Genomic DNA, 26,836 nt, shown 5'->3' with positions numbered 1-26,836 from the left:
CACTATTTTGTTGTACCCGACCAATAATACTATGATACACGTGATAACACTTTCACGTGACATAACATTATTAGTTGGGACGCTGAAACTAGATTTTTTTTATCCCCTAAGTAGTGAAGAGTTTTAATTTTGTATCAGTTAAAAAAGCACTACAAGTCGTATTCCTATTCCTAGTGGGGTAATGAGAATAATTAGTTTTGATGAGATGATTAAAAGTAACAACGAATGTCAAATTATACCACCCCACTAGCACATAGCTGGGCTCAAATTGACCAAGTTCCGCTTTTGGGGCAGGTCACTGTTGGGCCTAACAAAACCTAACCTTCAAGACATTTAACCATTCCAAAATGTGCATTTATTATGTTATGTTATACATGGGATTAAATTTTGTACATTTATCAACTCTTTTATATCTCTAAAATAAAAATCAACTCTTCTACATGTGGCATGCACATGAAAATTTAAGTTTATCCCTTACATGATTGGAGATAGCCTTAGAGGCCCACTACGAATCATTTCATCGGTTTTACATAATCCCTCAGAGTAGTACGGTTATGAATGAACTGTCCATTATCATACTGTAAACCGCTTTATAATTTTTATAATAAAAAAGGTAAAATAAAATTAAAATAAAAGAAAAAAAATTGAGCACCCAATACTGTAAACCGTTTTGCCTGCGCCGCGTGTTAGCAAAAGCGTGCGCCGTCAATTTCCGTCGCGTTAGCGGCGGAGGGAATCTCAAAGTGCCAGAGCCTCCCCACGGCCTTAACCAAGTACTTCCTGCACAGGAACTCGTCCGCATACACCTTCTCCACCCTCCGATTCACATCGTGCAGGAACACGTGCGTCACACCAGATCCCTGCCTTCTCCTCGCCATCACAGCTGCCGAGAATATAGCAGCCATCCGCCCCGGCGCCTCGGGGAAGTACCCGCGCGGCGCGTCGATCATGATCAGGTCCCACTCCCTCTCGTACACCTCGTCCGGCAGGTTGTTCAGCGCCAGCCTGCACTGCGCGTTGCCACGCAGGACCGCCTCGGACGGAGAACACGACGGTTCGGATCGGTACGAGGAGAGGAGATCGTCCGCTTCCTTGAGGTGCGTGCGGTAGCGCACCGTCTGCGCCCGGAGATGCGGCGCGTCCTTGAGGACGGTCTGGACCCACTTGGGGTCCTCCTCGAGGAACAGCGTCGTGCCACGTGGATTGAACGACGCCCACATTTGCGAGTCGAAGCCGAGACCGAACACGAGGAAGTTGCACGGCGCGCGAGCCTTGAGGACCTCGAAGGAGACGCCGATCTCGCCGCGCGATTGCTGCGGGGTCTGGCGCGACGTGGCGTAGTGGAGAATGGCTTGGAGCTGGATCCCCGTAGGCGAGTAGTTCTCGTCTACGGCGAGGAGAAATGTGGGGCCCGCCAGCGAGCAAAGCATGGAGGTCCCAACGCGGCTGAAACTCCAGATGAAGAGCCCGACGCCGATGAGGATAAGCAAAACGACGGCGAGGAACCCGGGCCTCTCCGACAAAGAACTGCGAACTTTCATGTTTCAAAATATATTATCAATAACTTTTATAATTTAATTATAAAAAAAGAAAAAGAAAGGAAAATGTGTCGAATAATGTAAATAAACTGGAATTTAGGATTTGGCGATTGAGGAGGGGGTTTGGGTTATGATATATAAAGTCGGAGAATGGGAATGAGAGACTCGTAGAGAGGAGGCAAAGGTTAATTTTGACAAAGAGTTTGAAAGTGACAACACCTCTGCTCTACATTAGCGAAATACGATATGCACGTTTTCGCACTAAAACATGTCTTGACTTGTCTGGCTTTGGGTGCGCAAAAGTTGACTAAGCTTTGATATTTTCCCATCATCAGTTTTGAAATGGCGACTCAGAAATGGGCACGTGGACTTGCTTAATCCCCTCCCCATACTGTGCTGCTATTACTGCAAGTATAGTTCAAATTCAGGCGGATTTTGGTGGGAATTTTTCCGGGAATTTTTCCTTAAATTGTGGAAGGGATTTAATTTTAGATACTGTGGTGGCTTGGTATTGCCTATTCAATTCATGATGTTGCTTCTTTGAGTTTGTTTTGGACTTTCCTTTCCTTTGCTTCAATTTCAAATTTTATTGTGTTGTTTGAGGCCAAATATCAATTTGCAGGCGAAAAGAGATGAGTGTGGCAGAGGATAAGGATTTCATACCATTATGGAAAGTAATATATACGCATTTACCAAATAAAATAAAAAAGGAAGGTGGTTTTTCGGACCCAAAAAAATGGAAGGTGGTTTTCAGATTTTCAGGGCCGGCCCATAAAACGACCCAAGTCAAAGTCTAATCCAATATTTTCAGGGCCGGCCCATAAAACGACTACAGTACTTATAAGCCCTCCAATTGCGTATTGTGAAATCAAATTGTCGCTATCCACTAAGCGATGAAATGGTAGTGCCCTACCAAAATCTAACACCACCATTGTACCTTTAAAAACAAGTGTCGGTGTTTGTTATTGTTAGGTTATTAGTATATGTTAACTCATTCATTATTGAAACTATTTTTTAATTATTATTACTTCCCATTTGGGGACAAACACTCAACAAATTAAATAAAGTATTTAGTTTACCCTGGGTTACGACTTTTTTTTCCTCAAAGACGGTAAACGACATTTCCACGGTACAGATAATGTGAAAATGCCCAAATTTAGGTTGAGTTTTGATGGGGGTCTGGCCCCATGAATTACAATCATTAATTGTTTGTAGTATGGCCTCACTCACTCACAAGACCAGGTCACAATCTGAGCCGTTGATTGCGAAATACAACTCCCGATAAGGAGAAAACTCCAACCATCCTATCTTCCTAAATCTCGCACCTCACGGAGCCGCCACGTGGCCAATGGGCACGACACCTGTGTGCGCTACAGCTCAACTTCCTTCATTAAAAGCAAAGCTAATCTCTTCCGTCTCTCTTTTTCCCTCTTTTCTACAAATACAATTACACAAATCCAACAACAACATCAGCTGCATGCATTGCAGAGGCTTTAATTGCTCTACCCCAACTACCCCGACGGGCCTTCATTTAAATCCCCATAAAAACAGCCTCCTTCCATGATGCTGACCTGTACGTCCCAAATTAAAAGCGCACAACACCCATCTCCCCTCCTTCAATAAATTAAAGGCTAAATAGAGTCGAAGTCTGTCCAAACCCTCCATAGATTTTCGTTTTCCCTTCTTTATATCATACCTTCTAAATTTCATATCAAGCTTACTTGTTGAAGAAGATGATGAAGAAGATGTTGGTGGTGGCGTTGTTTTTGATCGTTGGTTCGGTGAGGGAGGCGAGTGCGGAAGCGACTGTGGCGCAGAAGTGCAGCAACCAGTTTCAGAAGGTGGCGGTGTGCCTGAGCTACGCTACGGGGAAGGCGGAGACGCCGACGAAGGAGTGCTGCGAGTCGGTGAAGGGTATAAAGGACAGCGAGCCGGAGTGCTTGTGCTACGTCATGCAGCAGGCCAACAGCGGCAGCGACGAGATCAAGAAGATGGGGATCCAGGTGGCCAAGTTGCTTCAGCTCCCCACTGCATGCAGCTTGAAAAACGCCAGCGCCAGCGACTGTCCTAGTGAGTACACGTCCTCTCTCTGTCTCTCTGTCTCCTCTTCATTTGTGACTGAAGACGGTGTCGTTTTTCGTTTTAAGGTTAAAATAATTAATGTTCTAGTTCTAGTTTGGAGACCATAACTAAGGAGGACAGAAGAAGTGCTTAATTATAGTTTTAAGCTGCATGCAACCCTAACTAATTGGAAGTTAATTTATACTTAGTAATTAATGTTACGTGGGTTTATTTAGATTATTTGTGTTGAGTTTTAATATGCTGATGTGGATAGATTGGAGTTGGGGTCTCCAGTTGGTGTGAAAGGGTTTCGGCCACCATTTTAAGTGTAGGTAGGAAAGTGCGAAAATATACGTAAATGTCTTACGAGAAGAGAGAGAAGAAAAATTTAGAAAAAAATAAATTAAGAAAAGGAAAAAAGACGAAGACCTCATCAAGGTAACAAAACAAAGTGACATGATAATTAATAGTAAAATTGGGTAGTAATAAAATATTTTGTATATTATATGCTCAACAGTCCTTTCAAAATTTTGGACGAAATATATTTTTGTAGATCACCGGGGTTAAAAATATACCCTTCACTTTTCCTTTGAGGTCATTGTCAAGTATTGAGTTTTTTTTTTCCCTTTTCTTTATAATTTTTTGGGTAAGAAAAAAATTGCGACCAAAGTATAAAATCTTAAAACATGTTTCATTTATGTCTAACCGAGCTGCATGGGCAGGCAATTGACACCTTCGGCTCAGATTAACTCACATCACACCCTAACGTGTCCTAAATTGCCCCACACCTAGCCACTGCCCCAACCCCCAACCAGAAAGATGGATCACATTGACACCTAGCTAGCATGTACCATTATTAAAGGGAGAATTGAAAATGCTGACCTAAAGTTAAAATAAAAGAATCGTCGACACACTCGCATGGTCTCTCTAGCATTTTCTTAATGTTAAGAGTAATGTTATGGATACAACATTATCTACGTTTCTAATAGAGATGAAGTCCACCCATATAATGGGTTATGGGTCCTATCTCTAGTAGAAAGACGGTGTACAATGTGGTACGTAAATGTAATATGTTGATTTGATGATTTGATTAGGATTACTGCACTAACATATATGTATGTAGATGAATGATTGAGATATATGATAGGAAATAGGTTTCCCTTGTATTGGTTATAATGTCAACTTTTTACCCTGCAATAGAATCACCTCATTTGATTGATGTGTGGTCACTATCCTTGTATAGGTGCATTAATGTTCTACAATTCAATGTGCTATATATTTTGATAGATGCATCTTTAATTGAAGTTCCACATGCTAAGCACAGCTAATTGACTTTGCATTGTGCTTTTGTTTTTTAAATCACCAGAGCTTCTAGGCATACCTGCTGGCTCACCAGAGGCGGCTATCTTCAATAATACTGCTTCAACGCCAACTCCTTCTGCACCTGCCGGAAAATCAGCACCAGAAAAGGCCGGCGACTCTAGTGGAATTACCAAGCCCGGACCCCACCATGCCGGTCTGATGGCAACGGCTGTGGCCATCATTTTCTTTACAATCCCTGTTGTTGGATCAATCTCTAATCTGTTTGTTTAAGCATATGAGAGTGTGAAGGTCCTCTGCTGAGGGGTAGTGGAGTAATCAAGTCCTTTAATTCTTGGTTGTTTTTGCGCAATCGTAGGACTCTTTTTAACATTTGATTGCCTTTGAGGCAATGTGTTGTTTCCTTGTCTTGGTCTCCGTGTTTCGTCTTGGTCAGCTTCATGCCAAGCGTTTCGTGTTCAAATTTTAGCTTCATAATTCTTGAGAATGTTCAGTATTTCAGTATTCCCTGCTCATGTTCTTCCTAAAGTTTGAACAGGTACAACAAAAACTTTGTAAGAACCCATATTGATTGAATATCTCATTTCTAATTTGACATGAAAAGTCAATAATTGAAGCCAATTACAACTCAAAACTTCATTCAAAACTATTACTCATGATCATGAGCCGCGGGGGGGGGTTAGATTTCATGGATATTAAATTAAAAGTCAGAACAGTAAATGGTGAAAATCCAAAAAATTGAATCGTTTCCTCAAGTTTCTCTACCGCGTTCTTGTTACTATTGCACTAGTGCCATTAATCCGCAGTCCTGCAGTCAAAGTCAACACTCAACAGGGCTGCTACCATATCAGCCAGTACACAGAACTGAGCACTAGCATTTATTGGTCGGTTGGGCGTTCGGGCAAGGGATGCGATCCTGCGACCCTTAATTATACAACATGTGGATTATGTCAGTTGGTTAAAAGCATCTTCAAATAAAATATCAAATACAAAGTGCATATTCAAATGAAATATTAAATACAAAGTGTTAAATTTGAATTTGATGGTTCATGTGGCAATTTGACATTTAGGGCCCGTTTGATTCACATAAAAGTTTTAATGTGAAATAATTTCATATGTCTTTTCTTAAGAGCATTTCACTGCACCCCCAGTCTGAGCAAGAGGGGGCCTAGCCTTGTAAAGCTGTTTTCAGCGATACAAAACAGCCTAGGCAAGGTGTGGACTCCACCAAGCCCAGGCAAGCCTGAAGTCAAGAACAGCCCAAGCTGTTGCATGATGGCTATGACGTAAACAACGAAAAAAATTCTGAAAAAAATACCAAAAATTTCAAATTTGTATTTATTTATAAATACCTAGCCATATTCTTAACTTCCCACACCAAAACTCTATACAAATTCCTCTACTCATATCTCATGTGAATAGTTGTTGCCTTTGGGTTATCATGAAAATGGATAGAAAACCAACAAAAGAATTACTAGGGCAAGCACTATTAATGTGAATAGTAACAACCATTGTTTTTTGCCATGACAAATGGGTGAAAATGTTGTAAGAGCATTTCAACCCATGATGTCATGGCAAAAGGCAAGGGCAAGTAACGACAAATATTATTCACGTGAATAGTGAATGCCCTACCATTTTTTATTTTGCTTTTCCACCAATTGCCATGGCAAGTAAAGGCAAACACTATTCACATGAGATATAAGCTAAGAATTTGTGTGGAGTTTTGGTGTGAGAAGTGAAGAACATGGCTAGGTGTTTATTTTTTAAAGTAATTCTAATTTTTCTTTTGTATTTTAAAAAAATTTTGTTGGTATTAATTTTTTTTTTTTGGTATTTAAATTGATCCCTGATGTAATGCTGACATAAGCAAACCCAGGCTGATGGAGCCCACTCCTTACCCGGGCTGGCCTTCGCCGCTAGAGTTGGTTGTTGGGGGCTGGGGGGCCTTCTGCCCATGCTGGCCTCCACGAGTGGAAGTGCTCTAAGGGATGGGAAATGGAAGATTCATTTCCCATGTTTGGTAACACTGAGAAAGTACTAGAAAATACCACTTGATTTCATTTTCCATGTTTGGTTTGCGTAAGAATGTAAAACAAAATTTGTTTAATTTTTCAATTATACTCATATGAAATAAAAAAGAATACATTTAATGCTATATTGGAATTCTAAATTATTAATGGCATCAAATTGTCATGAAAAATATGCATTTAATGATGGCCCATTTTCCCCAAGTTTTCCATGTGAAGGGAAAATGAAACCCAAAAGGGGAGGAGGGTTACATTCTCCCTCTCACCCCTTATTTTCCCCTATTCTAGGCAATCATTTCATGTGCCTCCTTATTTTCCCCTGTTCTAGGCAATCATTTCATTTGCCTCGACTTTCAAAACATGAGAAAACAATTGATTTCTCATCCCCAAGCCTTTTTTCCCATGAACTAAACCCAGTTATAGTAAAAAATTTAACTCAACCCGAAATGCCAAATATTCTATTATTTTATTATATTTAAAAAAGCAAATGGAGCCCATATAATGCATAATTTTTTTAAATATAGTAAATGATAGTGGGATCCGTACATGACTAAAAAAATATTAAAAAATATTTGACATCAAATTTTTTGATATGTTATTTTTTACATATATTTTCTAGCCTTCAAATCTTTCATGAATTTGACTACTCAGTTAAATTAACTTTATATATATTTTTAATCATTTCATGTCCACATGACAATTTAATATTTCCTTTAAAAATACTCTAAAATGGTAAGTTTGCCTTTTTTGTACAAAAGTTCGGTTTTTGAGGCAAAAATCGGCCCAAACGGAACCGTGCTCACCCCTATATATAATGCTTCTAATAGAACGTAGCTATTTATATTTACATGTTAATTGAAATTTGACATGTGATTAGAGATATAAATCTTTTAATTTTTTTAATGATTTTTTATTTTATTTTCATATGTATTGTGATTTGGAGGAATGAAAAATGGCTCCAATTCCTCCAAAAGATGCTACATGTTTATGACCAAAAAAAAAAAAAAAACACAAGATGCTACATGTTTAAGTGGACGCGTTACTCTTTTTCAATGGTCATCCTAGTCAGTTTCATCTGGACCGTCCATCATAGCGGTACCCACAATCCAACACGTAATAACGCGAAACGGTGCGCGTAGAGAAACCCTCACAATATCTTTGTCGAGAGTCGAGACTCGAGGCTCGAGAATTCCCAACGCCACCGTCGTTTCTGTTGTAGGGCAAATTGCATTCTCCTGGCACTCGAATCCGAATCAAATATCTCGCCGCCGATATGTCTCAGGTAATCATCTTCCATTTCGTTCAATTTATCGAGCTTCTCCTCTCCTCTCAACCCCTCTCTTTTTACATTTGGGGATTTCCCCAAATCACGGCGACGAAGCCATAGTTAGGGTTTTCAGTGCACCGGACGAAGTTGGTTTCTTTAAGCTTCGTATTTCTTGGTGTTCAGGTTGACAACAGAAATTCTTCAGCAGCCAAGCGTGCTAGAACCGATGGTATGCATTTTTATAATTATAATTATAATTTTAATTTTTCATGCATTGAGGTCCCTTTGATTCGGCTTTGGTGTTGGCATTATAATTTTTGCCTGTGAGCCTCAAAGTTTATGTAAGTAGAAGATCTGGAATGTATATATGCGTGTATTGCTTCCTTATGCTTTGAATGTGTATTTTAGGGATTTAGTCCATGTGTATAATTTTCGATGTTATGATTTTGGAGTTCATTATTCTTATATGTGGTGTTTGTAGGTAGTAGAAGGGAAGATGATTGGACCTGCCCTAGTTGTGGAAATGTTAATTTTTCCTTTAGAACGACCTGCAATATGCGTAATTGCACTCAGCCAAGGCCAGCGGATCATAATTCAGTAAGAGTCCGACCACAACTGTCCTAAACACTGATGTTACTTTGCTGAGTGTGATGGTTACAATAATTTTTTTTGTTAATTTTGGTTGACATGTTAGTATCCCGTTTTTATTTCAAGGGTTATGAATGTGATGGTTTCAAGATTTGTATATTATGTTTAGAGGATTGATATTTTAATTCTATTATATATAGATATCAAGATCAAGTTTTGTACTTTTTCAGAAATCTGCTGCTAAGCCTTTCCAAGCCCCACAAGGTTACTCATCTGCTGCTCCCTATGTGGGTTCTGCTGCACCCTCTTCAATGTATCTTGGTGTCCCACCATATGGTTCCTCTCTCTTCAATGGATCATCTATTCCACCCTATGATGTTCCATTTTCTGGGGGATCAGCATATCATTACAACTACGGCAGCCGCCTGTCTACAGGCAGCCCCTACAGACCTCTGCATTTGTCTGGACCAACACCTTATTCTAGCGGATCCATGATTGGAAATGGTATGCTTTGTTCATTTATCCCTTTGTGATGATTCTGATTTTTTTTCCTTGCTGGGGTTATAGATATATTAGTACATTGAATCTTTTCTTATTAATTTTTTCCCATTTACAGTGCTGTGATATTCCCATGTTGCTGTAACCTTGCTTGTGTTGGTTCCATTTAGGTTTTTAGTGTCTTATGGTTCTTCATTCGTTATTCTCTAATCTCGCAGGTGGAATGTATGGTATGCCCCCTATGATGGAACGGTATGGCCTGGGTCTGCCCATGGGCCCTGGTCCTATGGTATGTACAAAAGTCTACTGTTATTGTTAGAATTAGGTACTAGCTCATATGCATTTGCTTTTGGATTTTCATGCTCTATATTTAGGCATCGTCAAGCCCTGGAACAATTTGTTGACATATAGTTTCCATTGCTATTTTATAATGCCGTCCATCCTTTTACTATATTTGGTATTCTCTGGGATCTGAAAATTTTCCTATATCATTCTTCCAGAGTCCACAGGATCCATAATTTTTGTGTGAACTCGCTACAGAATTCGTGCCCTTGGATGTTGTACAATTTATGTATAATTTTCTTGTGCAGGGGCCAAGGCCAGGATTCTATCCAGATGATAAATCTCAAAAGAAGGGCGCAGGTTAGTAATTTAGTCTTCCTGTGAACATCAAATCATTTTGGACATCTTGGAACACTTAAGTTAAATGATCATTGATTGTTCAATTTTATTGCACATTTAGATGCTACACGTGATAATGATTGGACATGCCCAAAATGTGGAAATATCAACTTCTCATTTAGAACTGTTTGCAACATGAGGAAGTGCAATACCCCAAAGCCTGGATCTCAGGTCTCTCTCTCTCTCTCTCTCTCTCTCTCTGTATCTATACATATGCATATGTGTAAGTCTTCATTTCTTTCTGTATGTTTTATTTATATGTCTTTCTTGCGAGTCTTCTTTTCTTTTCTGTATGTTTTATTTATATGTCTTTCTTGCGGGTGAATTTTCTATATTTATGATTTTTCTGACATGGGATGTATTCTCTTGTAAAGCAGGCGGCAAAGAATGACAAAAATTCTAGTAAGTTGATCCCATGCCTCATTTTCACCTAATTGATGGCTTTTTCCTCGTTTGTTCTTCAATCTTTGAACTTTTTTGTCCTTGTGTTTACCTTCAATAACAATTTTGGTTTCCAGAGCAAAAAATGCCAGAAGGTAGCTGGAAGTGTGAGAAATGTAATAACATAAACTATCCATTCAGAACAAAGTGTAACAGACAGAACTGTGGAGCAGATAAACCAGCCGAGTCAAAGAAGTCCCCTTCACCTGCCCCGGATGAAAATGATCAGGTTTGTTGTATTAGAAATTTGCTCTCGATCTCTATTGGTTGTTTGGAATCATCATTGTTTTTGGTGATTTGTGTACACGTTACAAACTTGATATGCATAATATTTTCTGAAATATGTGTTAATGGATCAATTTCTAAGGTTTCCCTCTATGCTTGATTTATTTTTTCACTGTAGATGGATTTTGATTCTAGCTCTTTAATTTTCTTTATGTATTTATCCAGTGCACCGGTTAATTTATAATTGTCTACTGTTCCAGTGAGTACTAGGACATATTTGAGGGTTGAGAAGGTCCAGAGTTGTCATCCAGCATTGCTCAATATGGGTGTCTGAAAGTCAGTCTTGTCGTCGTCATGTTGCAGCGGTTATCGAGTTACTCTACCTTTTCATGATCTGTGTCAAGTTGTATTAACTGGTATGGTATTTGTGGTCTTTGTGGATCATACAATGCATTTTGTGTCAGCCAGTACCTTCTGGCAAAGATTTTACAGGTTGGTTCTGGTTTCTATGAGTTAGACCCTTTACTTTTGGAATCAACTCATCTATTCTGGTGGGTATGTTACCGCGTAAGATATGTTACCAGTTGGCTAAAAAGGTTACTATAGTCTGCTTTTTTTTTTTTTTTTTTTTTTTTTTTTTTTTTTTTTTTTTTTTTTTTTTTTTTCTGGTTTTCATATGATGTCAAATTGTCTCTATGTCATTGAAGTATCTATGATTTAACAGATGCTTCTGCTAGAAGCATATGAAGCCCCCAGGTATGGTTGATTAGGTCTCATGGTGTTAGAACTGGGGATAGAAGGTTTGTTGATTGTAAGGGGTGAGCATGTAGTTCTTTTTTGAGTTGCCCATTCCTCGTGTCCTGGTAGTTTCACATCATTAGTCGTCATTAGTCTTGTGGCCTTAAAATTAACGTGACCCGAAAGAATTAAGCAAGAGGCATTTTGCTTGTCTTTCCGGAGAGGTAGCGTTAGATTTCATGCCTTACTTGTCAGGCTGTTGAGTGCCCTATTATACATCTTTCCCTGTGTTTGTTGCCTCAACAAAATATAGATTTCTCGTATACAACAAAGAAATTGGGGTCCTTTATTGCGTATAGGTCTTCCTTTTGGTGCAAGTCTGAAGATTCTGAGTGAAATTTGATTAATTTTAGCATACCGGATCATTTTAAAAAAAAAGGAGAGATAAATTTCCTGGTTTTGGTTTATTTAAATATGTTGCATCTTTGTGCTATGGAGGCATTGGTTCTTGCTACATACAATATTAGGGATTAGGTGATTCTATTCACCCAAAGTAGATGTTCTTTACAGTTAACAACACCTAGTTATTCCTCACATTCGGATTTCAGATCTAATTCTTCCCCAACTTAGCATACTCTAATGACATTGTTATTATATCTTTTTGAACTTAAAATGAACCAAGCCGATTTCTTCCCAATTTTTTATAGTTACTTTTACAAAAGAATGAGGTAGTTTTTCCTCTTAACAATATAGGATAGCGCTGGGCACAATATTGTTTTTCTCTTTCTTTTTGGGGTTTAATGGCATAATGGGCGGGAGGAGAAATTTCATGTAATGGAGATATAGACATACTGGGATACATTCCGGTGACAGGTAAGCTTTTTCTCATGGCGGTGAGCTCATTTTTACAATCTACATTTACTATTTTCCACACAAGGAGTTGGAGTTGGTTGTTGGAAGATGAAGTTGCAGACTTGACAGGTGGTGTGGGCAGACGCTGGTGGCCGCCTTAGCATGAGTCGGCGCCACATAGAGAGAACAGCACGGCTGTCCACTGCTAATAAGAAACTTGTGGCCAGAAATCAGTTTTGTTTGAGTATTGCATTAGCTTGGCTTCCTGGTTCTCTATGTTGGATCCCATTTTGTAAAGTATGTCAAAACCGTTGTTTATCAGAAGAATAAATAATACATGCACATTCAAATGGTCGTCTTGGCAAGAGATTTATGTACATGCACGGTCCCCTCTATGATCGGAAAAATAAACGACGACACGGATTCTTTCCCTTCGATGTTAAACTCGCAAGCAATCTGAGCTCAGGAAGGGCCATATGGGTCATCCATCGCCCTTCAATTTGATGTACCAGTCGTCAGAACAAATTAAAATGAGGAAGGTCCAATGTTCCTCCATTTAACATTCTGGGTCAGGCAGAGGATAAGAACAAATTCCACATAATGTAAAGCAAAGCAGTGCTGAGTTCTAAATTATTTATGACATAACATGGTACATCTAAATTAAATTAAACACAGCAATTGAATTCGCAACCACACAATGCAGGATCTGAAACCTTGTCGGTTGTAAAACCAAAGCAGTGCTGAGTTCCTGGGAGACAATGACCACACAATAACAACATTGTTTTCAGTGGCTCCACTATCAGTGTACCCGTTTCTTTTTCTTAGACAAAATGTATACAGGCTATAGCTACGGGTCATAATTTGCAAAATCATCAACATAAAGATGTCGAAAAAAACCAATGGCCATGGAAACCATAATCTAGATATTTCGGTTTGAATGTGGACATGCAAATCTTAGTTATTAACATAATAGGTACAACCGGAGATCAGATGGGCAATGCAGAAACAAACTCCGGTGAAGGAACTAACCTTAATAAGGGTGACATTTATATGGAGAAAAGAACAGTCATTTGGGTCGAATTTAATTGAATTGGTTGGTTTGATAACCAAACTCATAGGGGCCTTTGAACTGATGAAGATCCTGATGGAAGCGGCTGCTGCCATTACTGTGTGAGTGGGAGACATGTGCTTCTTGGGTATTAAGGGATAGATGTTGAGTTTGCCAGTACCCTGATGAGACCGGCAAACCTTGGGTCATTGCTTGCATCCCAGGTTGAGGGATGTTGTTCTGATAATTTTGGTTGGTATTATTATCAAGTGCAACAGGTTTTGCCTCGCCTGAAACCCAAGAACTTGTTGACAGAAGAGAGAGAGCACGATGATAATCCTGTGTCGCACCTAGGTTGAAAGAGATCATAGATTCTTCAGCACCTGCAAACATCACCAAATAAAATTTACATGACCTGTTAATAGATACGAACGATCTATGAACTATGAATCTACAATTATCTGTGCTCCACTTAAATTGGGATTAGCAAACAGGAGCACTGGTTTGCAATGTTCAAGCAATGTTTTCATTTGGCTTTTTGGCGACCGTGGAGAATCCAGACATTTCTTATGTTGAAAAACAAACAAATGTTAAGACAGGATTGAGGGTAAAAGTGACTGGTTCATGTCAGGCAGTTGAACTAACAAATAGCAAATGATAAAAATTTGATTTATCATGATTAATAAGACACTCTGAAGTATAACAGACCTCGGTTGAGAACCTCAGCAGCAGTGCCCTTCGAAGGTGACAGCCCACTAGAATCATGATACAGCATTGTTATTGAACTTGGAATTCCATTGTTGGCCAAATTCAGCTGCCCGCCAGTGCCCCCTCCTTTTGCAGGCTTTGGAAAATATTCTTTCGTTTGTCCGAACTTGAAGCTGCAGGCGCCATCCCATGTTAAATTTGAGGGATGCCTTGTGAAAACACTTGGGGCTTGGTCCAAAACAAGGCTCATCTGTTGCCTCTCATCTGCATAGGTAAGCAAAATCAGCACAAATTTAACAGATAACTATGGTATAACAACAATATGATTAATGACCCTAATAGTATTTGGTCTCTTGAATGATGCTTCATATGGATCTGCACTAAATAACTCAATTACAAATTAAAGAATATACAATAGAAACACATGTGACCCGTCAAGAAGTTGAATCTCCATATGAGGCCAGTCAGTTTCATTCATTTTCACAGGAAAAAGAATAAACCTTTGGCATTATTTCTGCAAGGTTTCACTTATTCATATTTTGATTTGGTCAAAGCTCAAGCTCAAGAAGTGCGAGATAAATTAGGTAAGCCTCATTTTCATTCCTAACTTGAACTAAACCCAAATTAATTATTAGCTGGGAGAATTAACCCTGGTATACTTATTTGCATTCTTGAATACTTTAAAACAATTATCAAAACACTGTTTAAATCAAAAGGAGTTAGCTCCATCCTATATCATAATTTGATGTATGTCTGTAAGAAGCATGAAGAACAAGAATTTCAGTATGAGTTTAAAACCTGTACTGAACAGTGATGAGGACAGCCTTGTTGGATTTCTCAGTGCTTCTGTCTGTGGCTTGCGCCGCCTTGCATTGTGATCAGAAAGTCGCCTGCGACAGCTTCGCTTCTTTTCATCAAATTCAGAAAGGCCATGGAACCTTTAACATACAAAGGATTCATGCATATTAAGATCTATGTTTGAAGCCAAGAAGGAACTGAAGCTCATTTTAATTGAACATTAAAGAACAAAACATTGTTGCAATTAAGACACATAGATAAGCAAGATAATCTAGACGATCTTTAGGCTAGACTAGGAGGAACAAACAAGTAAATATCAGAAAACAAGTAATTGCTGGGTTTCATTATCGTAAAAGAAGTCTCTAACAAGGTTTACCTGCTACACTGCTGGCAAAACCGACGTTCCACCCCTTCTACAACGACCTTCGGAGATTTGGAATGATTAGCACAAATCCTATGTTTACGGTGGTAATCTTTGGCTGATGACAGATCAATATTGCAGCCTTCAACTTGGCAGTGTGGTGCAAATGCACTCTGACCAGTGGACTTACTCCTTTTTGTCTTTGCCATTGACGAGGAAATAACAGAAAGGGAAGAGGATTTAGGATTATTTCCTGCACAAACATCTTCAAAGTACATCCGCTTACCAAGCTTTAGACTGAGCAGTGGCTCACCCGACCCAGCTGAAACCTCATGAGTTGGAGAAGATCCAAGGGCCTCAGCTTTAGCTGATTCATTTTTATGAATGAAATCATTCGGGAAACCTTCAAAAGCGTCAAGGTTGAAATTGGGTTTCTTACTTTCCCCAACTGAAGAACTGACGGAAGCTGATTTTGAACTTTTTGATGAGCCATCTCCTAAATCAGAGCCAGAAACACCACTGCCCCCATCACCCCCAGTTGAATAGAAAGATTCAGAGTTCATTCCTCGTTCCCCTTCAATACCCCAGTCTGCTGGTTGTAACTTCTTTGGATTGTCAGCTACTTTTGGACCAAACATGAAAAGGTTCTCCAAATCCCATAGTGAAGGAGGTTTTTCATTCCACTCCATCAGCAACACAGAATTCATAAAACTACTTCAAAACCGTCTTCGGATAATGCAAATTGAGTAACTGGTCACCAGATGCTGCAAACATATAACCACAACATAAGAATGTATATACACAAGCATATATGAAGCAAGAAAATGGGAGTGGAAATACACTACAATATTAATTAACTAATAACCTTGCATTATACTTTGTCAAAAAGAATACAAAGTTCCTTAAACTTTGTCAAAGAACAAGAACATGAATATTGCAGTGGTGGAGCATGAAACTGTAAAAGAAAGCAAATCCTAAATACCCTTGCAAGAAACAGTGCTGAATTCTTTGTGTATGTATGAGTTGAAGAAGCAAGGCTGCTCAGATCTGCCCAACTATGCACGCCAAGGAATTAAATATAAAACTGCCTGATGCATCTCACGGCAGAGAAACCACTTTCCAACCGTAAATCTTCTGCAGCTAAATCCCCATCTACTTCATTCGACCAAAACAAAGAAACTGATTACATAAATCCAAACCCTACCTACTGTATTCCACATTTCCAAGTCATTACTTCTCAATCTAGTACTTTTAACAAGCCCCACCTATTCAGAAACTACAACTAACCAGAACCATAGTAAGGATGGGCAAGGGTTCCCCATTTTTCCGCAAATTTTGAGCTGAAATTTACCACCTTTATCCATGTATGTATATATTACCTCTGTCTCTCTCCCCCTCTCTCTTCAATTATTTCTAATAATGTTTTTTTTCTTTTACTTATTACCGCCACCTTTTCTCATATACCTTGCTTGTACTTTACAAACCTTTTAGCTCCAATAATTCACATTCAATAACATCGCAATCTCCAGTCATTGAATAAGCCCCACTCACTACACTACAGCCTAGCAGACTAACGTTAACACTTTAACCTCAATTGCTCTGAAATTCATCCATTTCTCCAACAAACCCCTCCAAGCCTCTTCCTTCTTTAGTCACCACGAAAAGATATTGATTGACCCATAAACACGAATAACAATTTTGGGGTTTTTCATATCTGGAACCAGACCCCTCAAAGAAATTGCATTTAGGCCTGTCCAGAAAAGATCAATAATTTTCATGTACAAGATGAAAGAAAATAAATCAAAAAACTATTTTTTTTCCCCCAATAAAGTCGAACCTCTAAATATGGAAATATAGAGAGAGGCGTTCCAAAAAATTTAAAAATTGCTTCCCCAAATTAAGAAACTTCAGCAGCTTCGATCGTGATTCGTTATAATTACTCTCTTGTTTCCCAAAAACACATATAAATCTGAAATCAGCAGAACCAGAACCACAGCTACTCGTCGTTTTCCGAAAATTCCAAATCCCCTTATGCAGATAAGTAATATTCTTCGATTTCATTCAGCTTAAAGGGTGAAGAAAAAATCCAACTTTTGTAATGGAATATCAAGCAACAGAGAGATACAGATGAAAAAAGAGAAAGTCAAAAGGGAAAAATGATTGCGAGCTGAGCTGAGCTCAATATTAGTAACACTTACTTGGTGGATTGTGGAAGGTTGCAGAGAAGCTTTTGGGATATTAAAAAAAGAAGGGAAAAGCATTTCCTGCCATTCCCATTCCTTTTCCTTTTCCAAGTTTCAATCTTTCATCGTAGAAAAAGACCACAGAGACGTACCGCCATTTGCTCCCACACTCATATTGTGTTTGTTTCTGTAAAATTCAACTTTTGCTTTGCTTTTGGGTCTTTGGCAGCTTTATTTTATAGCCCCATTTATTTCTCAGTAAACGCAAAGCAGCCACCAAAACCGACAAAAGAGCCAATAGTGTCTAATGGAAAATGACGTTAATTTAATATCATTGGTCTCATGATATCATTGGTAGTATTTGTATTTAGACTATCGTTTGTATTAAAAGATAAAAAATTAATTGAAAAAATGAGAGAGAGTTCGGTTCATCAATTATAAAAAAACGTTGTATCACGTTATCATAATCATCACGTAAATTATTATACCAGTGAGTTACTATTGATCATAATATTAGTCGACATCTCTTTATACTACGTAAATATGATGATTATGTGGTATGATTGTCTTAGAGAAAATTTTCCTTTTTCATAAAGTCGACTGTAATCTATGTTGGTCAAGTTATTTAAATGGTAGAGAAAACAAAAAATTTACCTTACCAAACATATTTGCATGACTGCAGTCAGTGTAATATAAAAATTAGGTTAAAGTTTAAAAGGCAAAAGACGTTAACAATGTCATGTTGTGGGTTTTTTTAATTGGGAATTTTTGTTTGTTTAAGGAAAGTAAACTTAGGAATGTGTCTTGTATAAACAAGTTGGACTAGTTTAGACGACGATGCTAAACATAAAAGAAATGGGCGGAGTGTCCCCATGTTAGGACTAATTATAAATTATGATACATAAAATCAACATGGGATGTGATTGAAAGAATAAAAATAAGTTATTCGTTGGACAAAGAGAGCCGAGTTGGGTTTTGTTTTTGTTTACACAAATATATTGAATTTAGCATCGGATATAATTAACTAATTTTGGCAAACCAACTTGTGTCTATTAAACTATTAGTTCGTGTGGATTGAGGTTGGCAAATGGAAACAATTACTTAACTAATCAGATCAATTAATTAATTAGAATTTCAAGATCTCATGCTGAGAAGGGTCCACGTGGGCACGTTCACTGTTGTTCATTGCTACCATTGGTGTTTTGAAAGTTAATCGACGCCGCATACAGTTTGGAATAATTAACCCTGTCTATAAAGGAGAAAAATTCCTTCACATAATGTTATTAACTCACGGCACTTTGTGTTATATTATTACTCAAAAAATTATTTGAGATGAGGAAGCGAGTTTATACTTTAGTTTAAAGTAAGGTATCAATAAATATACTCCCATTATAACATATTTGAATTTTTCACACAGCAACTCTATTGCTGGTGGAGGCTATTTCTAGGGAGGAAAGAATTTGATTTGATTTTGGTATATGAATATGTGTGATTCTGCATCAAGGTACGTGGGCAAGTGCACACCAAGTGACCTTATTCGCTTTAGGATTCTACATAGATTGGAGTTGGACATGATCGTGAGGTCCCATGATATTTATATCCTTAGCTCGGACAAGGTATTAGGCTGATAATATGGTCGTTGGTGCAAAGTCAATTCTCCAAGAATTACTGAGAAGTTAATTCCATTCGAGATTAGCAGTCAATAATCATTGTTACACACTTGCTATCAGTCAAATTCTTAATGTTAAAGAATTTAAGATCCCATCAACCAACCAGCCCACCTACCCATTTCTTGTGGTTTTTTTTATTTATTTTTATGCATAGTTTGCTGGTATGATGATGCTTTCATTAATTATTAATTATGGTAGAGCATAATTTGATAATAACAGATGAAGAATCAAGTGAATTGGTGATGCTGGTTAGATTGGATAGTTGGATGGGATACATATATTGTTGTTCAAATTCCATTGTTGTATATGCTTAAAACCATGTTATTAATTTTAGACTGGATTTAATTAGGTTTAGGTGTGGAGCTTGCATGCCTTGATCTTCTCTATCATGGCCTCTTTGACCAACCTTCTCATAATTTTGCCAGAGGGTGATTTTGGGATGCTGTCCACAAAGTGCACCACTCTCACTTTCTTGTAGTGAGCAACATTTGAGGCCACAAACTTGATAATGTCTTCTTCACTCTCTTTTGCACCAGCTGCTAAAACAACACTTGCTGCTGGAATCTCCCCTGCCTCCTCATCTGGCAATCTGAAAATTAACCCCAAAACACCTTAATCTAAACAGAAACTGCAGTAATTTTCTTTCTGAACAACAATGTATGATCAATCGAATTTCGATACTTACGGGACTACTGCAACGTCTTCAACTGAGGGATGGCTCAGAAGGATGGCCTCAAGTTCAGCAGGAGCCACCTTCAGATTTTGCATAACATAATTAATTTAGAAACTATATTGGGAAAATGTGAATTAGTCTAGTTAATCAGTAGCGCAACTTTTAAATCCATGACATTGAGTTAGTGAACTTTCATTAATCTGGGGTTATAATTAGTGGTCTTACTTGGAAACCTTTGTACTTGATTAATTCCTTGATGCGATCCACAATAAAGACATTTTCATCATCATCTATGTAGCCAATGTCACCAGTGTGAAGCCATCCATTCTTGTCGATGATCCGGGCAGTCTCCTCTTCATTATTGTAGTAACCTGCAAAGTAAGTTATTATGACATGAGATATATTATCGATACATTATCGACAATATCAATACAAATTATGTTGCTTAACAAAGGACAGACATATTTTACTTCTGTATGAGAAAAGGTTCACATGAATCACATCAACATGTGATTAACACAAGCCATCAGATTAGTGATGCAATCAATCTCTCTCCTTTACCTTTCATTACACATTGACTCAAGACACAAAGTTCACCAGGGGTGTTTCTGGGGAGGGATCGGCCGGTGTCAGGGTCAATGAATTTGACTTGCAAATTTGGAAGAATGAACCCAACCGAGTTTTTCTTTGCCATAACACCCGGTGTGGCATGAGTGAGTGTGATGCAGCTATGTTCAGTCAATCCATATGCCTACAATTAAAAATAAGCACAATTGAATCAGCCAAAAAACACACAATTGTCTGTTAAAATCAGCACTTACAAAATGAAGGGCATTGTTTTTGTGTCACCTCTTGGACTTGGACACCAGGAAACTTGTTCTCAAATTTTTTGAGGACATCTGGTGCAAGTGGAGCTGCTGCAGTCATAATGGCCTGGAGTTTGAGCTTGCTCAGATCAAACTCATCAACTATTGGATTCTTAACCAAGTTCAAAATGATTGGTGGCACAATGGGCGCATATGTGACCTCTTCTGAGACCAATGCATTAAGAAATGTCCGAAGTTCGAATCTTCCCATCACCACCACTTTCCCCTTGTTTCGAAGCGTCGCGCAACATATTCCAGTGATCCCATAGATGTGAAAGAATGGAATTAGGCCTAGGACAGTGACTTTGCCAATCATTTCTGGCGTTACTCCAAAGAGTGTGGAGCTGAGGTTGGCTACTAGGTTTCGATGAGTCAGCATTACACCCTTCGACAGTCCTGTTGTGCCTGATGAGAAGGGAAGGGCACATAGATCAGACTGCTTCAATTCCTCCTTATTGATTTTGTTCCCGGCACGGTCTGCTGCTTCAAGCAGGTTGTTCCAATTCATAGCACCTTCAATAACTTCTTCACCAAGCACAATTACTGGTACCCCAAAGCCTTTTACCTGCACATCTCAAATTCTCAAAACAAAGGCTTAGAATTAAAATTGCACTATAAATTATCATTTCATATGCTCACAGCTGCCTGCATTATTAACAGAAGTAATGGGGCTATGATCTGATAACGTTACCTTTTCATAGCTTGCACCATTTGTTACAATGATCTTGGCATCAGCTACCTCCACCTGCTTCTTAATTTCAGATGCATGCCCTGATGGATTTGCTCCCGAAAACACCCCACCAGCAGCCATTATTCCCAAAGCAACTATGGCATACTCTGCAACATTTGGGAGAACAACCACCACCACATGCCCCTTTCTAAGGCCAAGAGACCTTAAGGCCTTGGAAAATCTCCTAGTGTCTCTCACCACCTCCCCATAAGTAATTTTCTTTCCGGTCACCACCTCCACGAATGCAACATTGTCAGCATATAACTCTGCATTCTGAAGCACAAATTCTGGCAATGTGACATTATCAGGTACTTGGACAGCCGGTGCTCGGCTTCGGAAAATATGTTCCTCATCTTGGGCTGAGTTGTGCACAAAAGTTCCCATGGTGGATGTGTAATGGAGAGTTGACCTGTGTTTTGAAGGAAGACAAAGTGAGGGTGAGAATTTCCGTGGGATCAGTATCAGGTTTTAAGGGAAAATGAAGATGGGATTAGTAAGTTAAAGAAGAAGATGTTGTTAAGAAACAAGTGAGGGTGAGATATTCCATGGGCTTTGGTTGGTGAGAACTTGTTAAATCATGTATCTGTCACAAGATAACATCACTCATTCTAAAATGAGCTTCTCAAGCTATCCAACCTCAAGGCAATGCTGTTATGCTTATGTTCCATATTTTGGGATTTTTCTATTGCAACATATCACATTCTATTTTATGGAATATTATTTGGGCTTATAGTTGACCAGTTACCCCTTTTTATTGTGATTGTACTTTTAGCTATACAGAATATGCATTATATGATTAAGGGCTTTAGATTTTTAAATGTTGTTTTGTTTATACAGCGATATTGGGAGAAAAGAAATTGAACTTAGAACCTCAGATGCAGCAGTAAATGCTTTTAACCAATTGAGTTACAAGTCCCTTGTTAAGGGCTTTAGGTTTTATATGAGCCGAATTAGGTAAATTTGTTATGAGTTAGGATTTACATTAAATTAATTGGGATATGGTTGTTGTAGCCTTAGCTATACATAATTGTATAGGACATGGTTGTTATTGTAGCCTCCACCATTAGGCTTGCTCTGTGACAGAGAACAACAGAGCATAAAACTTATCTAGCTTTGGTGTGAAGTGATGGAATCAGGTACCATTCGAAGTTCGATGTTTATACATTCTCTATCTTTTTATGATCATGATTATTTTATAGCTTTGTTTCCATTTTCCAACTTGTACGTGGTGTCAAACAAAAAGAATTTTTATTTATTTATTGTTTACAAAGTATGAGTTGCAATTCTTGAATATTATAATGAACCTAAAAATCCTGCAAGTAGATTCAAGAACTGGATCGTAGAATCAGTATTAGTCAACCATTGGATACATCACAACGAAAACGACACCGTTTAAGGACAAACAAAATAGAAAATTCATATATAAATCACAAGTGACATCTTGTTGAATAAGTCTGATACTAATTTGGGATGATATGTTGTGAACTTGATCTTCAAATTTGAAGTTGGATGTACAGAGGAGAAGATAAGGAGCTAGTTCTATTATAATTAGCCCACCAGCTTCCTTGCCATATATTTTGGTGCTTAATTTATCATTTAAAATTTGGTTTATGGCTGAGGAGCTACTTAGCAACATGATGGATTGTGCAGCAAAGCTTAAAGAGTTTACAGCAGAGGACTTGAAAGCATGCACCAATGGTTTTCACCAGAACAACCTGATTGGAGATACTCAGTTTGGCAAATTATATAGAGGACAGATTAAGCTAGGGTTTATTGGAGCAGATCAAGCTCGAGCCGTTACAGTCAAAATATGGGATGAGAAGTCAAGGTGCATAACATCCATACATGATGAGTTTCTGATGGTTAAGGTAAGTTTTAAAACTTTAAACTATCTTGTAGACATGGGTTTAGCCAAGTTGGCTAGAATGGATCTGCTCCCCACTCTGCACCCGAGTTTGAATCTCTTCCCATAGTTTAGATTAGTTTAAAGTATAATATCGATTGTATCAAAACTTAAAACTCTCTCTCTCTTGCAAATCTTTTTTAGTTTTGGAAGGTTTAGGCTATTATTGAGCTGGTTTGTATTGCAGGAAGAAGTTCAGTTTTTAACACATCCAAGTATAAATGGTCATCCAAACTTGGTGAAATTGATTGGTTATTGCTGTGAAAAGGAAGTCAAGGCTGTTGTCTATGACCTCAATCCATGGGATACTCTGCATAATTTGACAGTGAAAGGTGCCTTCAGTTTATGTTTTAAAGCTTCAATTTCTTATGGGTTTTATTTATTTTAAGCAACATGTTGAAATTCAAAAGAAACTTGTGCAAAGTTTTTTGTTACTATGGAAAGATTGATATGACCCCATACAGATTATCTCAACTGGGTTCAGAGGCTCAATGTGCTTCTCCAATTTGCACGCCTCCTTGAATTTCTACACAACCAGGACAAGCCATATTTGGTGTTGAACATCAATGCATCTCATATAATGCTGGATTGGGTTTGGACCTACTGCCTTTCATTTTCATTCAGACGTGAAAGCTCTTGAACCTTTCTATCCTTTCAGTTTTTGTCTTTTGTTTAGGTCTTCTTGCAATCTGCTGGCTTCATCTTAATCATCCTTTTTCTACTTTGATTTTCAGGATTGCAGGCCAAAATTATTTGATTTTGGACACATTACTGGAGGAATCATTGGTGAAATGACCACACTAAAAAAGCAGATACCAATCTCCATTGGCTTTGTTGATCCATTTTTCACTGCAAAAGGTGCTTTTTTCAAAAGCCAAAACTATACTGTTTTGTATGCATACTTTCGGTTTTGCAAAAAGTAAAATCCATTTTGTTCTTCAGGTGGTAGTTTTTGGCACACAAGCTGTGATGTGTTTTCATTTGGTGTGATTCTCTTAGGCCTAATAGCTAAGAGAGGCTTTGAGCCAGTGTGTGTGGAAAAACCCCATTTGGGACTGGACGGTTTAGTACAGTACTGGGCCAAGAAGGAATACAAGCCCAATGGGTCACTTGTCCACAGGAGCTTGCAGGAAGACTGGGGTTACGTTGATGAAGATGGTCTTGCAATTACAGAGCTGGGAATGCGTTGTGTTGAATTCTTCCCAAGAAACCGCCCTACAATTAAGAAAACTGTTGAGCTTCTTGGGGGTTTACTGGTTTTTCAACGCTTTGGTGATGCCAGGCCTAACAAAAGAGAAAAGACATTTCACGGGATTGGCAACCATGCAGGGGGCACGTGAAATGAAACTATGTGGCACTTAGCATTGTGTTTTCCATGGGGTGGACAAAACTTTGATTAGCTTGTAACCTAATTCTCTTTTGATTTTCTTCATTCAATTTCAGCATATGATGTAGAACTGTTAGTCGTGGAGACTTTGCAGCTATAAAATTTATCTCATATTCAATGTCAATGATTCTAGATTCTCCTCTTAATGTAAGTAGATGTCTCAAATTCGAATTCCTCTTCTCCTTCACTAAAAATACAAAATCTTTCGTTCCCAAACTTAGGTCTCATTTAGAACCCAATTCCAATTGTTGGATCGTCCACATAGCGAAATTCTATAGCGAGGGTGCCATATAGGAACTCCTCATGTGGACCTTCATATTAGCCATAAGATCATTTCATTAAACTTAAGTGAAGTTACTATTTAGATGAATCTTGTGTGGCTAATATGAAGGTCCACATCTATGATTCATATATGACATCCTTACCATAGAACAAACCCCAACTTAAACTTTGCATTTATAGGCCCAAGTAGCCCAATGTGTAAGATGGAAATAAGCTTAGGACAAATTAGAAATATAAGGGCTCGTTTGGTACACAGGCTTGGACTAAATTTAGTACCATGTTTGTTTCATTTAATTCTAGTCTTAGATGAGATTGCTAATACCGGGCCCACCAAAAACACCTCATTAGGAGGGGACTACTAAGCCCATGTAGAAAGGGAGGATTAGCTAGTCCTATGTTCACCAATGTATAAGATGCATATATTATATTGTAATACTAATAACATATATTACTATTATTATTATTATTATTATTATTATTATTATTATTATTATTATTATTACATACACATATACTATAATGTACATATATACATGTATATACACATATACATGTATATATATATATATATAAACACATATATACATATATAATATATATAAATACATATAGATATATACACATATATTATTATTATAATATACTCATATACACATACATATTAATATTATAATAATAGCATACATGTATACATGTATATATGTAATATATATTATATTATATATTAATGTACATATATACACGTATATACATATATATATATAAACACATATATCCATATATAATATATAAATACATATATATATACATGTATATTGTTATTATAATATACTCATATACACATACATATTAATATTATAATAATAGCATACATGTATATATATATATACATATATGTGTATATATATTATACCCATGTATGTATTATAATATACATATACACATGTATATACACGTATACATTATATATTTATACTATATATATATTATAATATACATATATACATATATATACATGTATATTATTATTATAACATACCCATATATATTATCTATTATAATATACATATATATATATATGTATATGTATTATACCCATGTATATATTATAATATATAGATACACCTATATACACATATATTATATACATGTATATACGTATATATATATGTATATCATAATATATAATATATATACATATATTATATATACATATGTATATATATAAATATATGTATATGTATTATACCCATGTATATTATAATATACATATATACACCTATATACACTTATATATATACATGTATATAAGTATATTATAATAATATTATATATATATATAGGGTTTATATATATATTATATGTATGTATATATATTATATATATTATAAAATGCATATATACATATATATATAGATATTTTTGAAAAAATAAAAAAAATTCTAGTCCTAGTCCAAGCATACACCAAACGCAGGATAAGTGTTATCCAACTTAGACCAAGTCAAGCCAAGCCAAGCCAGTCCTTAAGCATAGTCCATGCCAAGACAGTCATGTGTACCAAACGAGCCCTAATAGGTTAGGTCATCTCCAAGCCACTAGGCCAACCCAAATAATTCTAAATTTTAGCCAAATTCCTCTCTTAACCCAAGAAAAACGAGGGGCTAAAATTCAGGAAAATCCAAATCTGGAGAGGAATACCAATCCAGCTATTGTTCGGGCATTTTTTTTTTTTTTTTTTGTGTGGAGCCCACTTAACCAGAAACAGCCCACGTGTGAGGAGGGAAAATTGGGGGTCGCGTCTACTGTGATGCATAGGGGTGTCACGATCTGGTGTCACATCTATTTTTTATCTTTTTGTTTTTATTCCAACAGTGACCCAAATCAACGATCCAGATTAAATCCAAGCTATTTTAACGATAAATAAAAAGGTCTAAAAGCTGAATTTTAAATCCTATGGTGAAAATAATATTTTAAATTAATCTAAATCATAT

At 37.5% G+C, this 26,836-nt stretch overlaps 6 protein-coding genes across 11 annotated transcripts; 3 read left to right on the top strand and 3 right to left on the bottom strand.

Annotated features, from left to right (window-relative positions):
- Positions 1 to 385: 385 nt before the first annotated feature.
- Positions 386 to 1,770, bottom strand: LOC117616822 (probable methyltransferase At1g27930). Its single transcript, XM_034346251.1, has one exon. The coding sequence runs from the start codon at positions 1,539 to 1,541 to the stop codon at positions 687 to 689; it is 855 nt and encodes a 284-aa protein (XP_034202142.1). The 5' UTR covers positions 1,542 to 1,770; the 3' UTR covers positions 386 to 686.
- Positions 1,771 to 2,979: 1,209 nt separating this feature from the next.
- LOC117615911 (non-specific lipid transfer protein GPI-anchored 1) lies at positions 2,980 to 5,495 on the top strand. The gene is made up of 2 exons (XM_034345087.1): positions 2,980 to 3,608; positions 4,966 to 5,495. The coding sequence occupies exons 1-2, from the start codon at positions 3,272 to 3,274 to the stop codon at positions 5,190 to 5,192; spliced, it is 564 nt and encodes a 187-aa protein (XP_034200978.1). The 5' UTR covers positions 2,980 to 3,271; the 3' UTR covers positions 5,193 to 5,495.
- Positions 5,496 to 8,091: 2,596 nt separating this feature from the next.
- LOC117617776 (ranBP2-type zinc finger protein At1g67325) lies at positions 8,092 to 11,267 on the top strand. Of its 2 annotated transcripts, none has more exons than XM_034347335.1 (10): positions 8,092 to 8,228; positions 8,397 to 8,442; positions 8,695 to 8,810; positions 9,032 to 9,305; positions 9,518 to 9,588; positions 9,890 to 9,941; positions 10,042 to 10,151; positions 10,358 to 10,382; positions 10,499 to 10,650; positions 10,907 to 11,267. In XM_034347335.1, exons 1-10 carry the CDS (start codon positions 8,220 to 8,222, stop codon positions 10,907 to 10,909), a joined length of 858 nt encoding a protein of 285 aa, XP_034203226.1. In that variant the 5' UTR covers positions 8,092 to 8,219; the 3' UTR covers positions 10,910 to 11,267. The 2 variants fall into 2 exon arrangements, with proteins under 2 accessions (XP_034203226.1, XP_034203222.1); XM_034347331.1 differs by having other exon boundaries at positions 8,110 to 8,228; positions 10,355 to 10,382.
- Positions 11,268 to 12,538: 1,271 nt separating this feature from the next.
- Positions 12,539 to 17,542, bottom strand: LOC117617767 (squamosa promoter-binding-like protein 2). 5 transcript variants are annotated; one of them, XR_004584380.1, is made up of 6 exons: positions 17,350 to 17,542; positions 15,167 to 15,915; positions 14,791 to 14,930; positions 13,993 to 14,256; positions 13,266 to 13,667; positions 12,539 to 12,984 (listed from the first exon to the last, which is right to left on the bottom strand). XR_004584380.1 is itself a non-coding variant. In XM_034347299.1 (5 exons), exons 2-5 carry the CDS (start codon positions 15,856 to 15,858, stop codon positions 13,318 to 13,320), a joined length of 1,446 nt encoding a protein of 481 aa, XP_034203190.1. In that variant the 5' UTR covers positions 15,859 to 15,915; positions 17,350 to 17,542; the 3' UTR covers positions 13,121 to 13,317. The 5 variants fall into 5 exon arrangements, 3 of the variants coding, with proteins under 3 accessions (XP_034203190.1, XP_034203199.1, XP_034203215.1); XR_004584386.1 differs by lacking the exon at positions 17,350 to 17,542 and adding an exon at positions 16,134 to 17,318; XM_034347299.1 differs by lacking the exon at positions 12,539 to 12,984 and having other exon boundaries at positions 13,121 to 13,667.
- A 1,747-nt stretch (positions 17,543 to 19,289) lies between these two features.
- Positions 19,290 to 21,657, bottom strand: LOC117615362 (4-coumarate--CoA ligase-like 1). Its single transcript, XM_034344435.1, has 6 exons — positions 21,235 to 21,657; positions 20,527 to 21,108; positions 20,239 to 20,428; positions 19,903 to 20,048; positions 19,690 to 19,757; positions 19,290 to 19,593 (listed from the first exon to the last, which is right to left on the bottom strand). The coding sequence occupies exons 1-6, from the start codon at positions 21,655 to 21,657 to the stop codon at positions 19,356 to 19,358; spliced, it is 1,647 nt and encodes a 548-aa protein (XP_034200326.1). The 3' UTR covers positions 19,290 to 19,355.
- Positions 21,658 to 22,910: 1,253 nt separating this feature from the next.
- On the top strand, positions 22,911 to 24,516 carry LOC117616211 (putative receptor-like protein kinase At1g72540). Its single transcript, XM_034345461.1, has 5 exons — positions 22,911 to 23,141; positions 23,364 to 23,508; positions 23,641 to 23,768; positions 23,911 to 24,034; positions 24,119 to 24,516. The coding sequence occupies exons 1-5, from the start codon at positions 22,911 to 22,913 to the stop codon at positions 24,514 to 24,516; spliced, it is 1,026 nt and encodes a 341-aa protein (XP_034201352.1).
- The last annotated feature ends 2,320 nt before the right edge of the window (positions 24,517 to 26,836 follow it).

Source organism: Prunus dulcis, chromosome 1, assembly GCF_902201215.1.
Source record: "Prunus dulcis chromosome 1, ALMONDv2, whole genome shotgun sequence".
Classification (NCBI taxonomy): domain Eukaryota; kingdom Viridiplantae; phylum Streptophyta; class Magnoliopsida; order Rosales; family Rosaceae; genus Prunus; species Prunus dulcis.
The sequence above is the reverse complement of the archived record's forward strand: the minus strand, read 5'-3'. Positions and strand labels throughout refer to the sequence as shown.